The sequence below is a fragment of the Dysidea avara genome, chromosome 2 (assembly GCF_963678975.1).
Source record: "Dysidea avara chromosome 2, odDysAvar1.4, whole genome shotgun sequence".
In the NCBI taxonomy this organism is placed as follows: Eukaryota; Metazoa; Porifera; class Demospongiae; order Dictyoceratida; family Dysideidae; genus Dysidea; species Dysidea avara.
In genome coordinates, this window is record NC_089273.1 from 5,682,677 (window position 1) to 5,710,048 (window position 27,372).

A 27,372-nucleotide genomic window follows, 5' to 3' on the forward strand; every position below is an offset into this window, starting at 1 on the left:
TAGTCATAGTTTGGAAGAATCTCACTCATTCTGGATTGTTCAACTTGACAGCCCTGGGACGATGAACTTGAGAAGAAAGTACCCCAGTGGTGGAGGGAAAGGCACTCCAGAGAGCCGGTCTTCAAGGTACATCCGTATCCAGAGCAAAGTCGATTGTTTCGCTAAAGGCTTGCTTGGTGAGTCTCCAATAGTTTCAGACATGTTTTACTTGAGCTCCAGTTCGAAACTTTGAATCAGTGAAGCATTCATTACCTTGATATTGCTATACGAAATATATAACGCTCAAAGAGTGATCTTGAGATGAAATATAGCACTCAGCTTCACCTTGTACTATATTTGACTTTTACCCACTCTTTTTGTGCTGTAGTTTTCGTATATTATTGTTAATCTTAAGAACACTGTTCCTAATCCTAGCGGTACTGTTCTTAATCCTACAACTGTGTCTCTTAACTATAGACAGATTTCTAATGTTTGTACAACAAATAACCGGCTAAATAAATATTGCACTGTGACTGGTGACCGGCTGAATATCCACTTCGTAACTAATACTCAATATATGTGTGGGTTTGAGACTTGCTTGCCTGAGTAATGGCTTGTATATTTTAATTGTAACATGCAAACGAAATTTTAAATCTCAAAAGTATGTTACAGTAGGTGGGTTTACTGAGACAGTCACATAAATAGAAGTTATAAAGTAACGAGCATAAGGAAAAACTATTATTAGGGATCAAGAAACAACAAGTAGTGAAACAAGGAAATAGCAAACAAGCAACAAAACGAGAGATTGGCTATACCTGCAGGTATACTAATGGACATGTAATTCCTATACATACTTCAGTCTACTACCTATGACTGAATTAGGGATTAAATGTCCATTAGTATATCTGCAGGTATATACAATAGGCAACCTCTCTTCTTGTTTTATTCTTTGATCACTAATCCAACTTATAATTTTAAATTTTTCCTTCTACTTGTATAACATACTACATACAATTTGTTAAATCAAAGGCAATTCAGTATTAAATGCTACCACTTATCACCATAATTATCGTTACAGTACTAAATAATCAATTGATGTCTACGAATCTAAACTTCCAAACATGGTTATAGTCTTGTATGCATAGTTACATTCCCAGACACCATCCACTACATTGGACTAAGTTGTACTGAAATACACTACAAGGTTATAATGTACATGATGTGATTACAATACTAATAGCTACATGATAATCAGTCAAAATAACACACATCATCACTGATGAAGTTAAATGATGCAATTCTTTGGTCTGATTTTGATTTCTATAAATGGTAGAGGATGCCACTTGCCATTGAGGTGTATTGTTTGACTATGGCTGTACTGAACATTGAGATATAGAGCAGAGCAGAGCAGTGATTGTACCACCATCCACCACCATTGCCATGTGAATTATGTACTGCACAATTACTACCCCACCTATCATTATCCCTATCCCTCGTTGTGAATTTCCAGCCATTCAAAGACCAGTTGGGATTAATTGTAGAGGTATAAAATGTACAATACTGTAAACTAAGTCAAAAGTTCTCCGTCATAAATTGTCCATTATAGAAAACCTGTTCCACTATATTCACTACAGCAGTATTGTAGTCTAGTACTGTAGTCTAGCTAGTATTGTAGTCTAGTATTGTAGTCTAGTATTGTAGTCTAGTATTGTAGTCTAGTATTGTAGTCTAGTATTGTAGTCTAGTACTTACATAACTTTTACTACTTCACTACAGACAGCTTCTAGTACTATGACACAAGTAGCTGAGCACATCAATGAAGTGAAGAAAAGTTATGAGACCAGTCTACTAGTACAGGTAAAAAAGTACACAACACATACACATATTTATACAGTTTGTTTAGTAGCAGTTACCACTGACTGTAATACACTAGTACAAATACTGTGGACTTGAAATAATATTGACTGTGTCAGACATAGGTGCCAAATACATACAACTTATAAGTTACTAGGGGTGAAATAGATATCAATTTTGTGAGACCTACTGTAGATGTTCTTTAGATGAAAGTGAAGCCACAGTCTTTGACTACATTTTGATACAAAGAGAAACCTCAACTGTTATAACATTGTAGTTGCTGGCATGTAAAATGTGTGAGTAAAGTGCCTTTCACATTATGTACATTATTGTTGGTGTTTAGCTGTTTGTTGTTTACTTCACAGGAAATACAATCACAATTAATAGGATGGGAGGTATGTAATTCATTTTGGTGTAGCCTGATTATTTCTTTAGTTGTGTACATACATTACAAGTGGACTTTTACTTTAATAATTTTTTGCACTTTTTCTTGTTCATCGTATTATAAGTATGTATCCACTTATTACAGGGTAATGATCTACTGACTTAGGAGATCTTGTGGAACAGGTACGGCTTGTTAGTAAATGTGTAGCATATACCTATACCCTGTATATGTGACCGTCTCAGCAAAAACTTGACTTGTTTGCACAATTAAAAAAAATTTTTTATTCACTCAGCATTATTAGCAGTGTCCAAGGAATGGATCACCAAAGTTTCAACCTTCTGTGGTGTGTAGTTTTGAAATTATAGCACTAGCCAGTAGGAAGAGTAAGATAATCAATTTGTACAGTGACTGTACTGAAAATAAACTACAGGCGCTTATATTCACAGTCATAACTTCCGTTTGGATTAGTCTACAAATTGCAATTTGGTTTAAAATGTTCACCATGGATCAGCGCAACAGCCAAGGTATAGTGTTAGCCCTGTAGACACTTGCGCATATGGATATGAAGGCGGTTTGATAGAAGAAACGATGACGATCTTGTTTACATTTACCATATCATAAACAAATGTACGTGACACGCATACTGTTAAAGCTACAGAAACGAAGCAAAGATTTTTGAACTCTCCATAAGCAGGCAAATAAGATGGTATATAGTTTTAATCGATTTGAGTCTTCCTTCTTCAAATACTGGCCCAATAAAAACTTGCATATTTTTCTTTATAGCATGCATAATTTTGCAAATTATTTTTTAAATTTCATTTTTCTCAATATGCATGCTTGTGCATACAAGTCAGGTTTTTGCTGAGACAGTCACATATACTGTATTGGTGGTTATCTTTCTCCTTGTTGGGGAGGTTGTCTTTTTGGTAAAAATTCCAGCAGAAAGTACGCATTCCACAGTGTATGTGTGTGCGCACATGTACAAGTTTGAAAAGCATCACCAGGTAAACTCTTACATAAAAATCTCAAACAATCATGCAGGCAGTGTACATACCAGGTAGATTTGATAGACAATATGCCAAGACTGCCTTATTATACCAGAAGACACTTCCAGTGAGTACTATCAAAAAATGTTGGCTGCTTGTACTGTGTCATACAGTTAAACCTGGCTAACTGGTCACCTGTTTTGGGGTGAGATTCTAGCCGGATGGCTTCTTTAAACCAATGCATTACTGTATAAATTCTTCACTTAAAGAGTATGTAAAGTTGGCCTTTACAGAAAGATGGCCTTTCAACTGAGATTTTTAACAAAGTATTGTTGTCGATTAAGATTCTTACTCACTGCTATCCCAGCATTTTAGCTTTCTTACAGGTCCCCAGTGTACAGAGGTTTGTGTTGTTTGTGTTAGGGGACATTCAAGTTTCTTGGTAGCAAGACGTCAACTGTTGCAATCCACTTGGCCACAGAGGGACGCTTGTTGTTGTTTGAAGGAATATTGATGATCACAAAGAAGAAAGAATATCAATATGTGTACCAGAACTAGGCCTGCGCCGATTATGCCAGCATAATTTGGGGCATAATAGGTAGCCAAAAGCATCAGCATAATGCCAGCATAATAGGCAAATTTTTTGTGCATTGGTTATCAGAGAAGCTGAAACTTTGCCTACTTTGCATGATGCAGAATGGGATAGTATGCAAACATAGTAAAGATCTGATTTACAGCTACGTTGTGAAAAAAGATTAGTTAAAGATCGATATACTCTAATAGAACAGTCACCGCATAATGAAATATCCTAATAGAACGCTCACAATGCATTAGGTACTCTAATAGAGCAGTCATGACACAATTTTATATGAGCATATTTGGAGCATAATGGGACACAACTGGGCATAAATGGAGCATAATAGGAGAAATTTTGGAGCAAGGCTCAAAAGCATAATAGGCAATTTCAAAAGCATAATAGGCTCAGGACCACATTATTGTGAGTGGGTATATAATGTTGTGTTGACTGTACGTAATATTGTGTGTATGTATCGGGTTACAAGTTGGGTTAAGGTGATTTGCGAATTTTTAGTATTTGGGTGCTGACACAGTATTTTTAGAATTTAATTTAGATGATTGGTGCAATTTAGGGCATGAGAATTGCATTAACCTTTGAATCAAAATGAAGCGTATCTGTCTCTTATGTGTATAGAAATTAAGGGCACACAAGGCTTTTTGTCAGGAGAATTTTTGTAAAGAAATAAAATAGACAAACCACACATGTAAAATAGTTAAAGAAGTAGTTCTAACCCAGCTTGAAATATTGTGCATGTTACATGCATGTACCATGTGACTTCCATGCATGTTTACTGTAACATGAGTGCTATGTGTATGTGAAGTGCATGTGCTTATCATGCAACATGCATGTTACAGTGAGGGGGATGCACATTTACCACGTATGCAATGACCATCGTACATGTTGCATGTGCCATGCATAGTACGTACGTATGTGTACATTATAGTATACATGCGTGTTGCATGTAGAATCCCACAATGAAAACCAAAGTTTGGTTGTTAGATTAAAAATACAAAATAAAACAGTGAAAAGTAGTTTGATAAGTCAAAGCTGTTGTGTGACTGTTCTACATGCTGTAGGTGTTCCCAAGTACATAGTAATACATAGCAGGGTGGTAACCATTAGATAACCATAGTAACAATACATGCATGTAACTTGTCTGCATGCCCACCATGCTTACACATGTAGTTACTCACAAATCAACACAAATCACAGAGTCGTTTGAACAACTTTACGGGCTCATTTTTCGCAGCGTATAACACAGTTTGACACTCTCCCTCCCCATTATATACTCTTGTTAATACCAATAACATGTTCAGAATATTCTGACTGTAGGTTGCTTGTAACGTCCATAATACATGCACAATAATTTGACCTGAGAAGGCCTCTGGGCATTTGTGGTTGAAGGTACATTTCCTTAGCAACTGGTAATTTATGTAATTATGAAATTAAAATAAAATATAATACTGTACGTAGCACCAAAACAAAACGATTAACTTACACCGAATTGTTTATTTAAATTTCTTATAGATGGACGATCTTAAAACAGATGGAAGAATTCCAAGATTTTTGCTCTGTTTTGAGCTGTATGATGTGTCCAGAGATAAAGCCTTTGTATTCATTGTAAGTGACCCATAAAATTTACATATTACTAGTGGTTAAATAAACCATCAAGATAAGTGATAGTAAGTTTTTTATGTTTAATACTGTTTGAGAGAATGAGAGTCGATTATCTAACACTAAATTGACCGTTCTGTTGAAGTGTTTTGTCAACTGTGTAAACTCTATTAGAGTAATTACACAAAAGTTCTATTTATTGCAGTGTTTGTAATAGCTGTAACATGGGCACGAGGGATTTGCCTGATATGTACTGTACATATGCCCAAAGCCCGAAGGTTGCCGGCTTACATACATATCAGGCAAATCCCAAGTGCCCATGTTACTAGAGGTGTACCAATATACTGATACATATCAAATCGGTGGCCGATATAGACATTTCTACTATTTCGGTGGGAGCCGATATTGCTGCTAAAACCGATACGATACACCGATATACAACTGAACTATCTTGAGGATACTGTCCAATGATCAAGCCATATTATAAACCCTATTATTTAGCTAATAAGGGCGGAAACAGTAGTTATCTTCTTTGTTTAAAAGCAGTATGCTACACGAAGCCATCTAAGTGCATGGATAAGTACTGTTTTGTTGTCAAAGCTTACCAATCATACAACAAACACTCATAGTGGTGGGCCTGGGGAAACATGAACCAAGAGCACAGCATAAAACAACCAGCCATCTCTACAAGCCATTAAAATATGAAGTAATCCGGACTAATCTTGGCAGGGGCATGTATTAAAGTATTTGTGGGTGCCTTATAGTCTGAGTTATCAATAGAGGCCACACCACCATAGGTAACCAAGCATAGCCAATAATCTTAAGGCTGTCTTCAGTAGTTTCTTCAGTAGCTATATGTAGTTCTTCAAACATAAATAGCTACACTTAGTTATATCAGTATATCGTATCGGTATCGTATCGGTTTGAAAATGATTAATCCTCATCGTATCGGTATCAGATCGGTTTAGTTTTCTTATATCGGTACACCTCTACATGTTACAACTAATACGTATGTAACACTTGTTTCAGGCTAATAGCCTGTACTGGTGAGTGATTGTCCATGAGTGCAACCGCTGGATTCTTTTACCTATATGCATGCTTGAAAGATTTGATTATGGCTAGGCGGCACATATGTGGTAGCTACGTTTTTTGTTACTGTAAGATTGAACTACTTTAATAGAGCAGTCATTTACGTAAATCATACGAACATATTTTTACATGAATAATTTAATGACGAAAATTTTTGCACAAAAAGCGAATTACGGTATGATTCATCTTTACCATGAAGTACAAACCGTACAGTACATGTGTATTTAGTGTTGTAGTAACCATGTATCCCAGTGGCGGATTCAAGACCCCCCCCCCCCCCCCCCCCCCCTAAAAAAAGGAAACATACAATTAAGATACTCAGTCAGTCAAATACTCTAATAGAACAGTCACTACATATAACACTAAAGACTATTGAGAATCTTCCGTAGTTACTGAATACAATAACTAGCATCTGCAGCATTATCCCATGTATGGGCACACTTAACCTGCTAAGAATATTTTGCAAATGAAATGCACGTGGTGTGTTTGCAATTCTTAGCTGAACAACACACGATTGTTACTTATCCCTATACAGCTCTTGATCAATGTAGTTCACTTAGATAGCGATATGATTTGCATAAAACCACCCTGCATCAAAATTTTCAGTCTGGAGACATACAAAATAGCTTAAGTTTCTGCAGCCCCCAAGAAGCTTACTAACCTGATGCACACCCCTCCCCCCTCCTTTCCAAACCCTGGATCTTCCCCTGCAATCTAAATGCAAAGATTAATGATATGGTCATGGGGTCAACTAAAATTCAGTGGTGAAAGTCAACTGTCTAGCTGTTATTTGGTAGAGAAGGGAAAATACCTGAGTCCCATAGTCCAGGTCCATCCAGTGATTGTATACATACTACCCATATAAGTTGTTATAACTGACTCTTCATTTCAGTAAACAAACAAATTACTACTTGTGTAATGGATAAATTAACACCTTGATGCTGTTCTGAGTACTCTTCTACATGTGTATTGTAGCTCATGTATATATGTGCTTACAGTCTTGTGAGGTATATAGCAGATTTTTATTTGATCTTGTGTTTAGGATTCTTTATAATAATACAATTCGTGGCATAATTTATCACATGGAGTTTTCTTGATCTCATGGTTATATATGCCTTAAAATTACTATGGTAAAACATGACCTCATGAGAGCAAGTGTCGAATGGTTTTATTTTGTGCATACAGTAGCAGACAAAAAAGTTCCCCATCATTTCTGTTCTGTTTTGTTTCGTTTACACGGAAACAAAGTGTTTGTGTAGCAAGTGGAAAATGCAAGCACTGTTGTTCCTTTTCAAAAGTGTTTCGTTGTTTTAAAGTTATTGCCAGTAGCTATTAAAAACTACTTGGATGCAACAGTCTTGCTAGTTAGCCTACACTTGTAGCCGGCAGCATTCTTTGCACCAGTGAGCGGTCACTTTGAAGTACGTACCTATTTAAACTATTAAACTAATGCAGAGGCTACTACAGGATACTTAGAGAAGCTGCGTGGTAATCGAGTATTATGATGATTATTGTTATTATTCTTATTACAGTTGCACGGTAGCTAAACTACAAAAGAATTAAGAATAGTGCTAGCAAAGACTGCTTATTTTAGCAACAGCAGCAACAAAGTGGAAGCGGAGGACTGACATCCGAGATGGAGGCCATGAAGGCAATAAAGCTTTATATTCTAACTATAGCTAAAGCAATAATTGCTAACTGTAATACTTTAACAAGCTAGAATTCTTACAATATATATCTAAGTAATTCACGCACCAAGTAATTCATTGTTCTGCATCAATGTTATGCATGTCGCAGGATGGTCTGTCAACAATGGCGACTCCTGGTGACGAAACTTAAGCCGGCTTCTCGTACTGTATTTTTCCAAGATCTTGCTGTGTACAAAGTGCCATGTGCTAATGCGTACACATGCAAGTTACAAAATTTGGAGTTAAGCCACGTGGTCTTACAGTACAGGTGCAAATACTGTACCGTCAATAACTTGTCAGGCCTTAATTTAATTTTTAAGGTGGCAAGGACAAAAAACCTTACATATTCAGAAATGTACAAACATAGAGTCAAATTATACAGACATGAGCTAGAGGAGCACTTTATGTACACTGCTGGAATTGGAATAGGGAGTTTCCATTGAAAGTTTTGAGGTTAAACACAACCATATAGCTGCAATATATCACCAGGCTGTGGTCATAACAGCTGCTGGTGATAGCAGCACACAAAGGGGAGGTGGCATTGGTAAATCCTTGGATTGGGAAAATGTAGTATCTCCTAGGAACCAAGTGACAGTTATTGTTAGCACTACAAACAAACATGTACACATCAGCTTTTATGGTACCACTATTGGTTTTGCAAGGACATGTGTGTCCGCCCAAAACTAATTATGTGCAGACATTGTGCTATTTATGCGGATTTTGTCCATTGACCACACGTTAATGTAAGACCTGCTTGTGGTAGTCTTCTACTGTTCTTTAATCATACTAAAGAGTATTACAACGATGTGTGAAACTGAATCAGCAATGACTCACTTTGCCAGATGCGCGCGCAGTGTTAGCGCATGGCGCTTCGTATACCACAAGATCTTAGAAAAATACAGTAGATTGTATAAGTCATTCAATAGTTTACTATTAAACCATTAGTGTTGATAACCTTGTGGTGTTGTAAATCCGTTCCAGTTGATGGACTATTTTACAGCATAATTTATATACAAATACTAACTGTACATATTTATTCCGTCTATGTTTTGGTGTTGGAAACTAATAATCCAAAAATTTTATGCAAGCTCAAACAAAAACAGATTACAGGCCTGAATAGTGAATAACATTGGAGTCAATATTAGATCTTTTGAAATAGTTGTTTCAATACTGACTAAAGACAGGATTAGTATAGGTAGTATTGGAACACTATTATTATGCTGTGTATTTTAATTAACACACAAACAATTTAAAAAAAAATGTAATATCTGTATGCATACTGTTGGCTTTGTCTCCAGCTTGCTCCAGCTACAGCTGTTAGCAATTCTCATCACGTCTTCAACAGCAGTTGTAGCTTCTGTTGGATTCCTAAGCTAGTGAATCATGAAAGCGTTCTCGGACATAGCTAGCTAATAATCATACATGTACATACAGCACTGTTACAATAGGAACATACAGCACTGTTACAATAGGAACATACAGCACTGTTACAATAGGAACACACAGCACTGTTACAATAGGAACACACAGCACTGTTACAATAGGAACACACAGCACTGTTACAATAGGAACACACAGCACTGTTACAATAGGAACACACAGCACTGTTACAATAGGAACACACAGCACTGTTACAATAGGAACACACAGCACTGTTACAATAGGAACACACAGCACTGTTACAATAGGAACATACAGCACTGTTACAATAGGAACATACAGCACTGTTACAATAGGAACATACAGCACTGTTACAATAGGAACATACAGCACTGTTACAATAGGAACATACAGCACTGTTACAATAGGAACATACAGCACTGTTACAATAGGAACATACAGCACTGTTACAATAGGAACATACAGCACTGTTACAATAGGAACATACAGCACTGTTACAATAGGAACATACAGCACTGTTACAATAGGAACATACAGCACTGTTACAATAGGAACATACAGCACTGTTACAATAGGAACATACAGCACTGTTACAATAGGAACATACAGCACTGTTACAATAGGAGCACACAAATTATACTTGTAGATAATATCACTGTTAACCTGTTGACTGGAACAGCTTTTAGCTTTGGCGAGTCGTGAAGCCTTGTGTGAAACTGTACAATACCCTGGCCACACAGGTGATGGGGTTGCTGTGATTATTTAAAATGGAACATGAACGCAAACGGAACAGTGTGTAAATGCCGTTCAACAGAATGGGAACTTTTTGTCCACAACTATAAATTTGTTTTGCAAAAAAGACCTGCATGTTACACTTTTTTACAAGCTCCCTGTGGTAATACTGTGGAAACTGGGCAGTTATGTACATGTCTGTAAGAGCATCTTAACTCTAGTGGTAGTTTGTGTGTGTGTATGTGTGCGCACGCAAGTGCGAAAGCTTCGTAATAACAAAGACATTCTGTATCAATCTTTACACAATCATGCCATGGCATAGAGAGGGCCGTATATGTATAGTGTAGGACTAATTTGTTTCACTCTAAGCAGTGCTTATTCCACTACAACTATGTACAGTAGTAGCTTTCAGAAGTAATAAACCTGTTGGTAGTAGAAAATATTCCAAAGTGTAATATTTTCATGTAATTTTTAGTAACAAAAGAAACCGCTAAATAGTCTTACTGTTGAATATCCCACCTACGTATGGTCCATTTTGTTTAATATAGACTGTTTTACTGCTAGGCAAAGCATACGTTTTTATTAATGTTTAAATGGTGTTGATAACATGCTTAGACTAAATCCCACAACTGAATATTTCAGGTAGTTATATAAAAGTGACCTGTTCTATTACACTATATTGATCTTTTTCTGTGATATGTATTTTGATAAGCCAGAATGTATAATATTGCACAAGTGTTTGCTTATCATGTTAGGATTATACTCAATGCTTTCAGCACTTATTGTGCTCATTATTAGCATGATAGGTTGGTCCCTACCTAGGGCAATAAATTTGTGCTTTTGTTCATTGGTGATCATATTCATTTTATTTTGATAATTTTTTGAAATTTCCTTTCCTTTTTAGAGGAAACTGAAATATTTGGGATAATGCATATATAAACTGTTTTGTAATATGTGACCCATTCGTTTTCATTAAAGTCTATTTTTCCATAAAAATGTATTTAAATATACAAAGATACACATGCTGCATAAATTTTTTTACACATGTTTTAATTGTTTTACTGTGCACTGAAACAAAGCTAAAATCTATATACCAATGGACTCACCTGTTCACGGAGGGTAAGAAAATCTTTGTTCAATGTTTATACAGCAAATGGCTTGTGAGTTATCGGTGCTTATTTACAATGCAGTTTATTGTTATAATTTCGAAGTTGAAACAACCGTGTTCTTTGTCCACATGGAGGAATACAGGAAAGCACTATACCTTGATGAATTTGTCAGTTCGTGGTGAGCAGATTGATCTAAGTCCCATCTTCATAGCCGGTTTTAGTCATGAGTTATGATTTATTATTAACTTTAAACATCTGTAATTTATTTTCCAAGTTGTTGCTGTACAAACCAAACTTATTACTGTTCAAAATGTCTAGTGCTATAACTCCAATCATAAACTCTGGTTGTCCACTCCTATGTTACTATAGAAAAGAGAGAAGCAATAAAACGGAAGTCAAGGAATGTGCGAAAACAACCGATTTTTGCCCAGTGGGTCACACATATGCAACTCTGTGTGTTTATACATATGTATGAACAATGTATGTACCTTTTTGTTTGCCTATTGGAAGGAATGAAATAAAGCAAAGGTGATAATGCTGTAATGCCCAACATGTTTTTGTAAAAAAAAAATTAAACGAGCAGTGTGGAGCCATTTAACTTGAGTGATTTCACCAAGGGTAAAATAATGAATGTTTGATATGTTAATTTGCTAAACAGAAGTGTGTGGAACTTGTGGTTGTGAGCTAGTAAGCATATTTGGTGGAATAACTGTAGCAGTGAATCATGGCTGGCATAAATGTAATGGAATGAGGACATATCATTAACAAATCCACTTATTGAATTCACTGTTTAAGAGAAGGTCACAAGGTGAGAGTTGAAGAACATGTTAGCATTTATGTGGCATCTTGATGTGTACCATTATTGCCTGTTCTGTTGCTGTGGCTACAGTAAGTTTCAGTAACGTAGTCCATTAACACCCTTTACCTAGTACTGTTTACTTGCACTGAATAACCAATCAATTGATTAGAGAAACACTATAAAATTAAATACCTGATAATTGGCTCCCATATATTTCACTCAAATACACACTAATGTTTAAGCGCTATTAGAGGGAATCACTGTAATTCAGTGACTGGTGTCTTGGTGTAACGCATTTTGTTGTGTATCAATAGTAACTCACTTATGTAGCTTAATACTAATATAATGTCAATTACATAAACATGTGTGCTGTGTGAAGGAATAATCACTATTTTACAACTGTGCTTAAAGAGTGGATTTAAATGTACCAATTATCGTCAATTATTTGTGATCACTAAATGGGTGATTTAAATTTTGTAGATGTACACTCCACCTTTAGCATCCATTAACTACTGTACTCGCCGTCCAGTAGTTTTCATGAAGTACAGTTGTATTCTGCATTGTGCGCTTTTCCATTACTCTTGTGACTTGCATTATCCAGTGACATCATCAACGTTAAACAGCTTTGCTAGTATCACACTGTCTTTTCCCAGTCTAGTATACATACAAGATGTAGTAGTATGGTAACATATTTTCTGTAGGCAAATACGCTGGATGAAAAGTTGAACTGGGTGAAACAAGTTGATAAAATCATAGAGAGGAAAATACACATGGGATTAACAGATCGGGTAAGATACAGTTGAAACTATCTCAGTGGCCACCTGTATAGAAATGCCAACTGTAAATTTATCCAGTGAGACATTTATGAAATTACATAAGAAAGTTTGGTCTTAACATGTACTTGTACAGTGAAATATGTATATTTAAGGATACTTTGGCACCGCAAGTTGTCATGGTCAGTTTATGTGCTAAGGAATACTTTGGCAGGTCCAGATTAGGAGGGGTCCCCTCCTTAAAATATTTAGAACTGCATAAGCTACACAACTTACTGTGTTTGTCTACAAGTCCATTCTTCAAAATTGCCACCAAATTCAATCTCAGGAAATAAATTTCGTTTGAAGAGCTATGAACTATAATTACAGCCTTTATATTGACGCTTGCAGTGTTGAAATTTTTAATGAACATTTACAGATTTCAGCAAAATATTTCATACTTTACATTTCACAGAGTGTGCTTCACACAGTGAGCAGTCACTTACGTACACCAGTGTAGATCCACCATGCAGCATGACTAACCAACTAATAATTAATGACCTATCACTTTTGTCTTGGTCTAGCAAAATTACATATCAAACACTATCAGTTATATTGGGCTCTGAGCCACCTGTAAGTGTTCTCTCAGTTTTAATGCTGTATTTGATGTTAGATGGACGAATACTATTCTGTAAAGGTGATTTTAGTAGCGTAAGATGTTTCTAAGATGATTTTTTAAAGGTGGCATTTTGGTGGCACATGTCATTTGGGGATATCCCATAGTACTACCATACTGTTTGATATTTCTACACTGTATGATATAGTACAATCACTGAGCTCATACATATGTGCATAATTATATGACTGAATAATGAGTGGAGGTAACATTTACAGCATTCGTATGTTTGTAAATGATTGCTTATTTGGTATTTACAGACTAAACTACTATTGTTTGCTGGAATCCATGGTATGTATGTTTGCTACGTGCACTGTACAGACGTACGTATGTGTGTGTGTATGTACATAATGAACCCCTTTGTGTTTTAGATGCTTTTGGGGCCATGCTAAAGTACCCTCGTTAGAGAAGTATTCTAAATATGTGCAGTCTGTACACACTAATGCGATTGAGACCATGGACATGTGTCCTGATTTATCACGTGTCTGTGTTTAAAAGTGTCCTAATTGTGGGATCCCACTATATGTACATTATGATGTAGCTACTATGGGTAAAGTATTTCTGTGTATGTGTACTGTATGTCTGTTCAGTAATTCATTCATCAAAACTACATGCTAACATAATTGTTCTTTATATTTTATTGTACAGCAGCAGGTCGAGGTCCTGATGATGTCAGTCAACAAACTAGTAACACTACAACTGATGCCAAGCAATTTTTGTCAGAACAAGCAGGAATGGGATTACATTACATGGAGCAACTGGTAGTGTAGTTGTGCTAGTTAGTGTATTTATTTGGATAGCAGCTGTGCTTTAGTATGATATGGATCCATGCACATCTTGAGTAGTCATGTGTTCATACCACCTTTTGTAAGAAAGGACTTTTATTTTGGTCAACTGTTGTTCTGTGAGAGTACATGTGTACTCTATTAGAGTAGCTCTATACGGGTGTTGTTTTTATTTGAACAAATGTGACCGGATCTCCAAGAATCCCATATGTTTGTGCAAGCCTAAGTTTACAGTAGAATGCTTTATACGCAATGGTTGGAGTATTTACGAAATTGCAAAAAGAAAAAAAAACATTAAATAATAATAAAAAAATCTGTAAATGTTTAAGCCCTTCCTTCATTATTAAGTTACATACGTCAAACCTTTTTTTTTTGAAGTCTATACTACAATTCCTAAACCGCTATTTACATCATAGAAAGGAGGTACTGGTATATAAACAAGCCCATTAAACTACCTGTTACTATCTAGTTACATAAATACATATGTATTGCAAGTGTTATAGGTGCATGACTGCTGGTTTTGTATTACCTCAGAACATCGTCTATATGGAGCATACATGTGGCTCAATGGGATAGACACTACATTTTCAGCCAATCAAAGTTCAGTTTGAATTCTACTGTTGTCGTGCATTTTGTCATTATTTTGGTACATTTATTGCATTTTATGTGGTATATTTGGAAGTAAAAAATGATAACAATTATAATGTTAGTAATTACAAAAGCCTAGATAATTAGTAAAATTTAAAGTATAATTGATTGGAGGAGGACAAAGTTTACAGTACTTATCATTGTATAAAGGATCATGGAGGTTTTAACTTCTCACAAAAAAATATATATTGACCAGATATCAGCCTCATAACACCTTGCCTCAAGCCAGTGTCTTCAGTACAACCAGAAATGCGTCCAATAGGTTGCTGCAAAATTTACTATTTTCTGTACACGTATGTATTTAATGAAATTCTACTGACTGACTGACTGCCTGACTGACTGATGTCTTCAGACTCAATAACTATTAGGGCTACAGACTTTATTTTATTCACTTTAGCCTAACAGGTGCCTTTTGGCATATTGCAGTATGTACGATGCATGTTTCATGGACTTACCTGGGTCCTCCCATTTACATATCTTTGTTGACAGTGCAACATGTCAATTTACAATAGAGCATGATGGCTCCCCTAAGTTTGTAACAAGTATTGTCCGAGTTTTCTGTTCTGACTGGATTATGTAATTGCAGAGGTCATTTTCATAGTGTTCTTTGTTTGTGATGGTGTGTAATGGGCTAAACATATGGCCACTTTGCTACTGACAGCATTAATGTGGTATGACAGGTTTCACCAGTCGTAATAACGTATACAAGGAAAACAAGTTGATGTTGTGCTACTTCTAAAAACCAGGCATTCATGCAGTTTGTTCTAGGCAATCACATAATTAACCATGCCATTACTTATCTAGTTAGACTATATGTTTTGTAAATGTTGTAATTTAACATAATTATTTTGTAAAGTTTAAATTATGCACTACCCATGACTGAATTAGGGATTTAATTAATGTCCATAGTATAAATGGCAACCTCCCTTTGTTTCAATTTTTTTAAATTTCTTTGATCTTAAGAGTGCTCGCTGATATTTGAAGCCGTTTAAGTGCCAGCCCAGAAACCACATGCGGCTGTTGCATCATAATTGGCATTACTATGCATACTTGTAGTATCGGTGTTAAGCGCCTGTGTTTTGCGCCAGAGAACACGTACGAGAGAACACGAGGAAGAGCAGCATGTTTTTTACTTTAAAATCGTCGCTGAAGTGTTAGCAAATGATTGTCTGATGGATCAATAGTTACACTCGTGAATTAGTCTAAAAGTAAGTGTTATTATAAGGCGACAAGTGTGAACGTATGTTTTGCTTGTAGCTAACATGCGTTCGTGCCTTGTTTTCTCGAGTGATAGGGTATGCTGGTAGTTTGTATTGTAATTGTAAGCTGCTTATGTAGGGGACTATGTTACCAGCTGGAATCACAAGGCGTTACAAGCTGCTGATGATGGCGTGCCTAGCGTAACCTAATGAAGGGTAGTTTGTATTGTAATTGTAAGCTGCTTATGTAGGGAACTATGTTACCAGCTGGAATCACAAGGCGTTACAAGCTGCTGATGATGGCGTGCCTAGCGTAACCTAATGAAGAGCAGCTTGCTGGAGACTCCAGGCGTAGCAAGAAGCTGTTCCCGTGTGTGAAGAAGAGAAAACAGAGCTTCTTTGTGTTTTGAACAGCATTTATGACATGTTATTTTGAAAAGTTGGTGATTGCGGTTAATAGGAATTTGTGTGGTTATATATTAATAATGTTGGGCGCACGCAATCTTTGCACATGTTTACTAAAAATAAAATTAGTTTTTGAGTGATAGCTGTAAAAGCTTCAAATTCTGCACGGAGATAGGCAGATAAATTCTCTACAGGACTATGAAAAGATTTTGTCCGTAGCACTATGGCTTCGCGAGTAATGGCGATGGAAACACGAGGGTTTGGTTAGTGAAACACACTTTCAGGGCTTACTTATTATCAATGTAAGCTATGGATTAATACTTTTCATAGATATGTGAGTTGTAACCTTTAGTATATTTAGCACAATTTCCAGCGCTCTAGTGGTAAAGATGAAGGACTAGTTTCGATTTAAGCGCTCTGGAAAGAATTTCACGTAGCTATAGAACGGTAAAGGCTAGTGAAATTCTGTTTGGTTTGTGTTGAAGAGAAGGGGAACCACTACCAATATAAGTACCATATGGATTCATTTTACACGTTGTCTGGTTATAAGAGGCAGTACAAAATCACGCATTGTATGGCTTCAAATATCCGCGAGCACCCTTTTATTATTATTATTATTTATCTGATTTGTCAAAAAGACAGGGTGACACCAAAAGGCAGAGCCTGTACGAGGGTGTTTCCCTTAATCAAACTTAAAATTCTTTAATGCAATGCTGCACCTGCATGAGGGTGAAAGACACTGCTCATACCACCCTCAAATTCCAATAAGAAAAATGCTACAAGTATCCCAGCAACTTGAGTGAGCGAGCTCAAGGAGCTCGAGCAATCAGCTACAAATTATTAATTTATTGTGTATATTCATTGTTACTAATTCACAGTGATAAGGGATCTACTTCTTCCAATTTCACATGGGCATCAACTTTGGCACAACACAAATTGTGCTAGTGTTGGTTATCAACATAATTTTCAATTAATGCCTACTTGCCCTTTACTGTTTGTATTAAATTCAAGCATGGACAGAGTGTTTCACATTCATTTCCAATCAGGCGTTTGTCTTAGAGGCATTAAAACAAGATACCCATATGTAAGTGTTAGTCAGTTAATAATGGACCTTATCCATATTGACGTCATAATTAATTGACATGTTAGTGTGGGGACTTTATCACGTTTTCATTCGTAGTAACCAAATTGAACTTTGTTTGTGGCTTTCAGGACATGCAACCATTATAAAGGTAATAGCTAGTCAGTGTGATGTGGCAATACAAAATAATCCCACCAGACAAAGCTACTGTAGACCTAAGTTTTGATATAGGTATAAAACCACACACATTTGTCTTGTAAGTACGTAAGTATGTATGCCTCACCTTGTCCCTTGCTGCAGTATGTAAATGTTATCATAACAAAACACTAACTCTCCCAATACAACCCTATACAAAGTCCGAACACTATCACTGCCATTTTTATGTGGTGACTTCAATGTGGATAAGGTCCATTGCATCAGTCTGGCTAAAAAACTAATTAACTGACATACACCCTCAAAAAGTTTAGTTGTCACCTAGAATGCTTTGTGAACTAGAGATTTTGTTTATCACTAGAGATTTTGTTTACCCTTTGGGCAGCTATGGGCATGCCTGGTTTTCTGAGATACTATTTTTCCTAAAAGCATTTCTTCACATCCACACTTGTGCTGTATAAACTTACATACTGTAATTTGCTTGTTTTTCGTTGTAAAATAATTTTCATATGCAAAATTTGTACGAAAGTTTCTCCAGATCGAATTTCCCTAATAGAGCAGTCATTTACATAAATCATACAAAAATATTTTTACACGACAATTTTTATCACAATTTTTTTGGATGAAAATAAAGCGAATTATGGTAGTGTAAACGCTCTCCACACTGTGTACTAAACTCTCAGGCGGATAATCTTTGTTATGAGGTATACTTCAATGCTTCGAGATACATAAGGTGAATCTCGTTTCTGAATAATATTATGGTGTGAATAGCCTTCCCAGTGGGCTGTACTAGTGTTGTAGCAACCAACAAAATGACAGCACCAGTCTTGTAGGATACCAGAAAAGTTCTGCGTATCTCTTCAAGTCGAAAAGGGCAAGTCCCTCATGAAGAAAATGAAGAGCAGAATAAAGGCTTTCAAAAGAGAATTTTTGTAAGAAAGCACGATAGGCTATAGAACCAATAAGAAGATACTTCTGTACATAATTTGTGGTTTGTTCAGGTTATGTTTATTTGCTTAGCAACACATACAGATTGAAGTATGAAATAAAATAAATTCCCAGTGGTATATCTTCAGGTGTATGTGATCTTCCTTGTTTCACTACTTTTTATTTCTTAGATCCCTAATATTGAACTTAAAATTCCTGTACTTTTATTATATAGTCTATTAATGTCAATAGCAATTGTTGCAAGGAGGTCTAGTATTTCTTCTAGTGGTTTATGTGAATAAGTACGTACAACATTTCTGGGCTTCTACTCTGATTAATGCATTACAGTAGACTTAGTCTAAGTGGTATTATCAACTGTTACAATGTGTGTTTCTCTCCTTAGAAGAAACAAAAGAAAGCTCCACCAAGGCGGACATCTAAAACGTATTCACATGCGCCTATTAACTTTGAACCACGTCAATTACCAGCAGGTACGCATGCGTGTGTGCCTGTGTTCTGTGTGTATGTGTGTTTGTAGTGTGTGTAGTTTGTGTGTGTGTGTGTGTGTGTGTGTGTGTGTGTGTGTAGTGTAGTGTGTGTGCATGCGTGGCGTGGAGTGGTGTGCATGAGTGTGTATGTATCAATACAATATGGATGATACTAGTACATATACTTGTGTAGTGTATACAATAGAGTGTCTAGTCTGTAATCCATTTACATAACTGACAGAACTAAGTACCAAATAATTGATATGTATTATTCTGTTTTTGTTGTTTTTTTTTTGTTTGTTTTTTTGCCATATGGACATAGCCAACTGTGGGCTTACTTGAAACTAAGATTACACTTGCTAGTCATTGGGTATTACTATTCACTGGACTGGATTGCTGGACTGACATATTTTTACATTTTATGGTTGGATTTGTTAAGCCTTGCTAGCTAAATGCTTTCGTGGAACCTTTAGCCATTACTAAATGCTGAATGTGAGCATTGGAATAAGGAAAAAACTGCCTTCTAGTGATTTCACTACTGCTCTATAGTACTTACGTATGTATATATTCCTTATCCTTGTGTGTAGTAATACTGAAGGGCTGTGATAGTAGGGTTGGGCGATAATGAAAAATATACCACTTTGACACCTCAGATCAAAGGAAACCACAGGGTTATATATCACATATTGTCCTGACCACAGGGTGATATCTAGATATCGCCCTGCAGTTAGGGCAATATCATGACATAGCCCTGACCACAACTGCCTTTGATGCTGAGGCAGCTACAAAGCATCAGTTATCTTTGATTATTTATAGAGATGCTTGAAGTTTTGCATTGTGGGTTTGAGTTAAACATGTTGATTTAGTTAGGGGCATTGTTGTGAAGTAAAAAGAATTGAGTGAGTCAGCATTGCATAGTTCAGTTACTAAGCATCACTAAATAATCATTTTTTGCAATGTGGGGATTGTTTTTCTACAGAGTACATTTCAACTGCATGAAAAGATGCCTCAAACATTTGTCCAAGTGTTTATTTTAGCACTTTATTCATCCACAAAGTGGTTATTTGGTTTAAAATGGTATGACTACAACCAATGAAACCCACAATCATTTCTTTTTTGTGCCCACAATTTAAACCCACAATCGATTTTTGCAAACCTCTGTATAAAAGTAATGTAGTGAATGCAGGTTTGTCTTCCTTCACCTATTAGGTGAGCATACCAGAGTGGTATATATTACTTTTACCATGGCCACTCGGGATTTACCTGATATATATGTCCTCAAGCTTGGGCATATATATCAGGCAAATCCCTTGTGGCCATGGTATAACTATTAAAAGTACACCACGATATATCATGAAAGCATTTATTGCGATAATTGATATTATCATGATATTGCATGCTCATTAGAAAAATCATGTTATGTTCATTTCATATGTACAAGTTTTGATATGTGTTGTAGCTATTGTTATACCCATCCCATAAACAACCCCTAAGCAATAAACACTGCATAATAGCTTCATGCTAAATGTGATTTGCTGCATTTATAAGACAGTATCATTATTGCCATTTTATTTTGTAACCAATTTCTCAGTATATCATAAACTTGATATATCACGATGTGTAAAAGTACCCTTGATACAGTTATTGTCTCAGCAATGATATGTCGTTATATTGCTCAACCCTATGTGATAGTTAGCAAATTGCTAATGATATACTTGAACAACATAACAACAACCGTTGGGATACAGTACAATCTGAGATAAAGCTGATCAATCTACGCATCTTCATTAAATTTCTTTAATATACAAAATTGTCACGCAACAATAAAGTTCTTTCTGCCTACCGTAGCTGCGTACTTGCATGTGCTATTTGTTAGAACATTTTAGAATTGCCACTCCCTATCATCATTGCTATCACAGCCCTGCAAAATGACTATACACGGGATAAGGGGTATATATGTATTGTAGAGCCGTAGAGGAGATTTTGCTTATTCCACTGCTTATATTCAACATTAGTAATGTGATAAAGGTTACATAAAGGCCTTTAGCTAACAAGACGTAACAAATCAGACCATGTAACATGTAAAAACCAAAAATATGTCAGTCCAGTAGTTCAGTGTAGTTTTCCAGTCCAGTAAATGGTAATACTCCTAGTCATGGAACTATAATAAGGACTGAATGTTTTATCAGAGTAGTCTAACCCTAATAGAGCTGTGCGATTATCTAGTTATATCAGATTATCAAGATAAACATAAGGATGATAGGTTTATCATAGTGTATAGTAGGGACCAGAAAGGAGTAGGCGTGTCCCACGAAATAACATGACCCAAAAACCAGCCTTAATTTACCCTGATGACATTGAGGCAGCATTGGTTAGGTAAAACTAAGCTCAAACAAGCTTTTAGATTGACCTGAAATGCTTTCAGCAAGTTGCTACGGGATTTTAAAAATATATATTTTAAGCAAAATTTTCTACTGACTGACTGCCTGATACCTTCAGACAAGCGTAACTCGATAACAGCTAAGGCTACGGGCTTGATTTTTTCACTGTTTGGCATTGTTTCAGCCTGAGAGGTACCTTTTGGCATATCACAGTACATACAATACATTCTTCATGGACTTACCAGTGTCCTCCTTTGTGTCCCATTCATCTTTGTTGACAGTGAAAAGTGTCAATTTGGTGGTAGCATGTCATGGCTTCCCTTTGTAACAGAAATCATCCGTATTTTTCATAGTGGCTATTTTGATTGTAGGGTTGCCTATTGAACAGTTATTGATTCATACTGCTGTGTGTTGGGGGTTGAGCATAGCCGAAAACAAAGTGTAATGGATGCTTCACTTTTCAGATGATAATTGATACAATATAACTGGGACGTACAGCACCCAGGGATATAACACGTCTTATTGTTTTACTGTGATTTAATATCGTGCACCAGCGTTGAAACCGGGTCGGGTCAACCAGGTCATCCGGGTCCGACCCGGTTTACAAATTATCCGGGTCTGATCCGGATTGGATCACTTGAGAAACAAAATTATTCATTTGACGACGTGGAAACTTATAAACGCTATCGCGTAGCTCTTTCGTGAGCCACACCCACTTATCACATTACAAACATATGCTCAGCCACGCCCATTTATTAGTAAATGCAGTATGTAGCATGAAACTGAGGGTATCTATGGTGAGGGGTAGCTATTGTCAGTAGGTGATGACCTTTTTTTTTTTTTTTTTTTTTTTTTTTTCTTTTTTTTTTTTTTGGTCTTCAACCTACAGCTAGGCTGAAGTTGCAATTCCAATGTCTGGATTTACTCAACACAAATCGAATGCTCAAAACGTAGTCTTGCTCGCTTGAGACTAGCCGAAACATAGCCCTTATCGTACGCCTCGGCTTTAATTAATCCGGGTCAAATCCTGGTCTGACCCGGATTGCTCATCCGGGTCAGCAGTAGTGAACCAGTTTCAACGCTGTCGTGCACTACTCCAGTACTTTTTACTCTAGTTGAAAATTCCAAATTTTTTTGTGTACTTGTTTATATAGATAATAAGAACTTCCATAAATTACTTGTACACCTGATGATGTAAACAACTCCAACTCTCCCGCCACTTAGACAGAGTGCTGAAACTAACATTTTTACCTCTTTACACTATTCAAATTTAAAGAATTGTAACTTATTTTAGGGTGTGCTCATTCTTAGTAATACGTACGTGTGAATTGTATGTACAGTGTTGTAAATTTCAAAGCTCCAGGAAATCTTACAATCCTCAGGGATCCTTATTCTTTACAATCCTTGAGGCTGAAGCATTACAATCATTGTTACAATCTAATTCTCAAAGCTCCTTAAGTTCTCTGGGTATATACTTGTCTGTTCATACCCTGTTCAGTTTTCAGTGACATAAAAAAAACAACAAGAAATTGTTCATTGTTGTGTATATATTGTCTATAGAAGACAAAGAACCTCCAGTCTCTCAAAAGGAATTGAAAAAGAAAAGATGTAAGTGAATCTTGATATGGTTTACTGTACGTTTGTAGTTATAACAATTCAGTTTATGCATACTTGATTTTGTGGTCAGAGTTGTCTGGTATTACAAGATGCTACCTCCAGTGCATGTAGTTTGCTGTACTAATTGTCAAAAGCCCTGGCCATTGTTGGCCAATAAGTTGGCTTAGTGTACATATTTTTTGCTTCCATTTTCATTGTGAAACACTGTTGGCAATTCTGTCACAGGAGTGGATACAAGAGCTTGCAAAAGGAGGGATTCAAACAATTCAGATCCAGACTAGGGGAATTGATGCATACAATATTCATTACTACTTGTCAATATGACATGATCACTGTAATGAGGTGGTCTTATAATGAGATCATGAAGTACACCTTAGCTGTGTATGTTTAGGACCTACTTGACATGATTACTATAATGAGGTGGTCTTATTAAACAGATGAGAGGTGTCAGTGTACTGCTGCTATTGAATATACAAATGCAGTAATATAGTATTTTTATTGTAGTTGCAGCCACTGGAAGAAGTCAGAGTGTACTTGAATCAATAGATAGAGGACTTGGTGGAGTAACTGAAGAGAAGATATCAGATAAAGCTGTGAATGAAGAGTATTCAAGAAAAGCACAGGTTTGTAAACATACTGCATAGTGTATATTTTGCTATTGAGTTTGCATGTTTTTGTTTTATTTGATAATAATAAAATAGTTACAGTCTTGTAGAACTACGTACGTACCTTAAACTATGAAGCACTGAAATAAAGAAAATTATGAAATTCATTACACTGTACAGCCTCATACGCTGTATGAAAGCCACATTCAAATGAATGCTAGTCTAGCCAGAGAAGTGTCCAGGACAATAGATAAAACGTGGGCCAACCAATCGCTGACACTGTACGCGTACTGACCATCTCGCTGACTACACGTGTGGTGCCTCCATCTCTCAGTTGGATTTTGAATAGTTTGAAGGAACAGCAGAAGCATGTAAGGAGAAATTTATAAGTATGATTCCAATTATTAGACCTGACCATCCCTTTTATTGTAAAAAAGCACTACTTAATGTTTACTCATGGTGGGTATCAGTTTAACCTATCCAATATTCGAAATCCGAGCTAAAATGGTATAAGGAGAAAGACCGAATACTTACAGTGGTCACAGCTGCTTCTTGTGCGATCAAGTATCTAATTGCACAAGTTGCTAAACCTTGATGCGCCGTTACAACTTGTGTAGTATAGCCTCATGCCAGACTGTTTTTTTTTTTAACTTTTGCGTGGGGGAAAAGAGACCGGTGAATCTCCAATAGCATTTTTGTGCAGCCGGATTTACATCTTTTGGGGATCATTGATTAGTGGTAATGGAGCATTAAAGATATGAGAATGGGAAAATAGCTCACATTTACTTGACAAACCTTTAATTTAAACTCTGCAATGAGTCTGCATCCAAGAGTGCATGCACCGTATTTTCCATTCTTGCTTCATTAAGACTGCTTTGCTATTCACTAATCAACGATCCTCAAAGTTGTAGATCCGGCTGCTCAAAAAGTCTTTTAGAGATCCACTAGACCCTTTTTCTCCACCCTCACACAAAAGAAAATAAAGTGGTCTGCGCAATAGACTAGCCAAGGTAGTGATCCCTGCTGCTCTTCTGACTTGATAAACCAATCACTGACTACCTCCTTAGACTTACTTATGAAGACATCTTTATTGAAGAGACCTTTAAAGTGGAAAGAACAGAAATTAAATTTAAATTTAATTGATAATAGATAATAGCTACGATACATTTTTGCACAGTAACAAATATAATGAAGTGAAAACCAATACTCACGTGTACAGTGTATTTGTAACAGTCACAGTGTATCACTGCAGCTTAGATGGCATTCCACGTCGTTCTGTCACTGCTGTTTCAATGCCAATTCCCAGGAACTAAATGTTTGCAAAATGGGAACTTTTTTGTAGATGGCTGATTAATTGCCTACTTAGCTAGAACTGCATCATGGGCTACTGGTTTTTTAAAAGCAGTACAAATCAGCTTGTTATAACTTTGTAGTGATTGCTTCTCATACATGGTTGGTGACAATTGCACATTGTATTTTACTGTTGCAGGGTAGTGCTTTACAACGCAAGAAGTTAGTCAAGAAAAGAAAAGTATCAGCTCCACTGATGATCGGTAATCCTTTCACTTCTACTAATGATCCATCACAAACACTCCCACAAAACACTAACAATTCTTCTAGTAAAGAACACACTAATAATTTAGGAGAGGATCAGATTTCTGAGTTAGGAGGCAGACTAGCTGATCAACAGTTAACAGATGATTTACTATCAGAGATGAAACCAAGAGAACCCAGCATAGTATTACCGCCACCAAGCCAGTTTACTAGTACTACTGAAGATCAAGACAAAATAACCACATCACCAGCCACTGCATCATCAACAGGACAAACAACTCAACAAAACCATAGATGGTTTAAAACAAGATCAGATGCTTTCAATGAGGATACTTGTAAAACAATTTATAGTGACGATGATGATGATGATCAGTGTGACATTGGTACTAACACTTGGATTGTTTAGTGTTTACCCCACTATGCAATAATATACAAAAGTGTTTTATTGTACATATGCAAATGCTTGTTATACTAAACTGCATCAATGTTTATTATTATTTATTGATATTCACAGTAAACACAATTATAAAGAAAATTCTGGAACAAAGCTAACTACAGCAGTTATCAGCACCTAACAAAGGTTCATAGACAAATATTCAATGTTTGACACAACAGTCCAACAGTTTGCAACAAAACCGATTTCTGCAAAACACGAAGTGTTTCAGATTAATGCACAATCTTGTCAGCCAGTCATCAAAATTTGGGCTCAAAGTACCAAGGGCACTGATAACAATTGGGATAATTTCTACTTTAACATGCCAGAGTCTCTGAATCTCAATGAGCAAGTCTTGGTACTTGTCAACCTTTTCAATTTTTATGAACAATATTATAGATGAAAGGGCAGGAAAAGTCTCAAAAAAGCATGTCTATCTTCTTAAACACCAGGCTAGGATTAAGTCAGGATGACTGGCATGTGTGGCTCTATCAGTAAAATCCCAACTAGTGTTACCTTCTTTGTAATTGCTTGTAGGCACCAGCCTATTATGCTGGCATAATTTTGAACATAATAGGTGCCCAAAAACATCTAGCATAATGCTAGCACAATAGGCAGAATAATTGTCATACTGTATGCAAAAATGCATGCCACAGAAAAAGGTTGACTTACAATAACAGAGCAGTCAATGCCATTAAGTAGTTATTTAACATGACTGTTATTATAGTTTACAATGCAGCCAAATTCTTAATGCACAATGAGTACTTTTTACATTTAGCCAGTTGTTCATAAGCCAAAGTTTATCATTATCCATTAGAAAGTAACAAAACATGGGAACTGTGGCAAAAAATGTTGAGCATAATAGGCAAATAAAGTTAGCACTGCAGCATAGAATAATAGGCAAAATTAAAAGCATAATAGGCTGGTGCCTAATTGTTTGTATAGTTAGTATGGTCACTCCAAGTCAGCAGAGAAGTGATGGTAACACCTAGATACTTATAGGGTACTTCTTGTATGAAGCATTTAACCGATAGTATAGGTAGCCAGGATAGGGACCATAGTGTGTCTCTTTCAATATTCTTAGAAATAGCATTGTTAATAAATTGCAGCTGCCAATCTTCAGCCCATCTTTGAAGCAAGTCTAAATTACATGGTACAGTAAGGCTGAACAGTCAGTGTAAGAATTGACTGTAGTGTACAATACAACATCATCTGCATACAGTCTCACTTTTGATTTTAAATACTTTGTCTGGGTGGTCATTTATGTATGTATAGCACAGAAATAATTATATGGAAAGGACGGTTTCTTAGGGAACACCTGATGTAGAAGACCTTGCTTGACCCTCTACTACCACTTGCTGTGAACAGTTCTCCAAAAAATATTATATTGTTTCTTGATAATTACGTAACCATGTTGGTATATAGGTAATTTTGAGACATCAGCAATTTCATTTT

The 27,372-nt window shown here is 36.3% G+C and overlaps 1 protein-coding gene and 1 long non-coding RNA gene across 4 annotated transcripts; both read left to right on the plus strand.

The window, feature by feature from the left end:
- The first annotated feature begins 1,755 nt into the window (after positions 1–1,755).
- Positions 1,756–26,026, plus strand: LOC136246496 (uncharacterized). Of its 2 annotated transcripts, none has more exons than XM_066037979.1 (11): positions 1,756–1,836; positions 2,199–2,228; positions 2,363–2,400; positions 5,309–5,401; positions 12,915–13,001; positions 13,902–13,932; positions 14,290–14,402; positions 19,243–19,330; positions 23,269–23,316; positions 23,830–23,948; positions 25,420–26,026. In XM_066037979.1, the coding sequence occupies exons 4-11, from the start codon at positions 5,309–5,311 to the stop codon at positions 25,888–25,890; spliced, it is 1,050 nt and encodes a 349-aa protein (XP_065894051.1). In that variant the 5' UTR covers positions 1,756–1,836; positions 2,199–2,228; positions 2,363–2,400; the 3' UTR covers positions 25,891–26,026. The 2 variants fall into 2 exon arrangements, with proteins under 2 accessions (XP_065894051.1, XP_065894052.1); XM_066037980.1 differs by having other exon boundaries at positions 14,293–14,402.
- LOC136246497 (uncharacterized) lies at positions 15,921–16,712 on the plus strand. Of its 2 annotated transcripts, none has more exons than XR_010696492.1 (2): positions 15,921–16,282; positions 16,332–16,712. It is a non-coding gene; the product is annotated as an uncharacterized lncRNA (long non-coding RNA). The 2 variants fall into 2 exon arrangements; XR_010696493.1 differs by having other exon boundaries at positions 16,413–16,712.
- Positions 26,027–27,372: the final 1,346 nt, after the last annotated feature.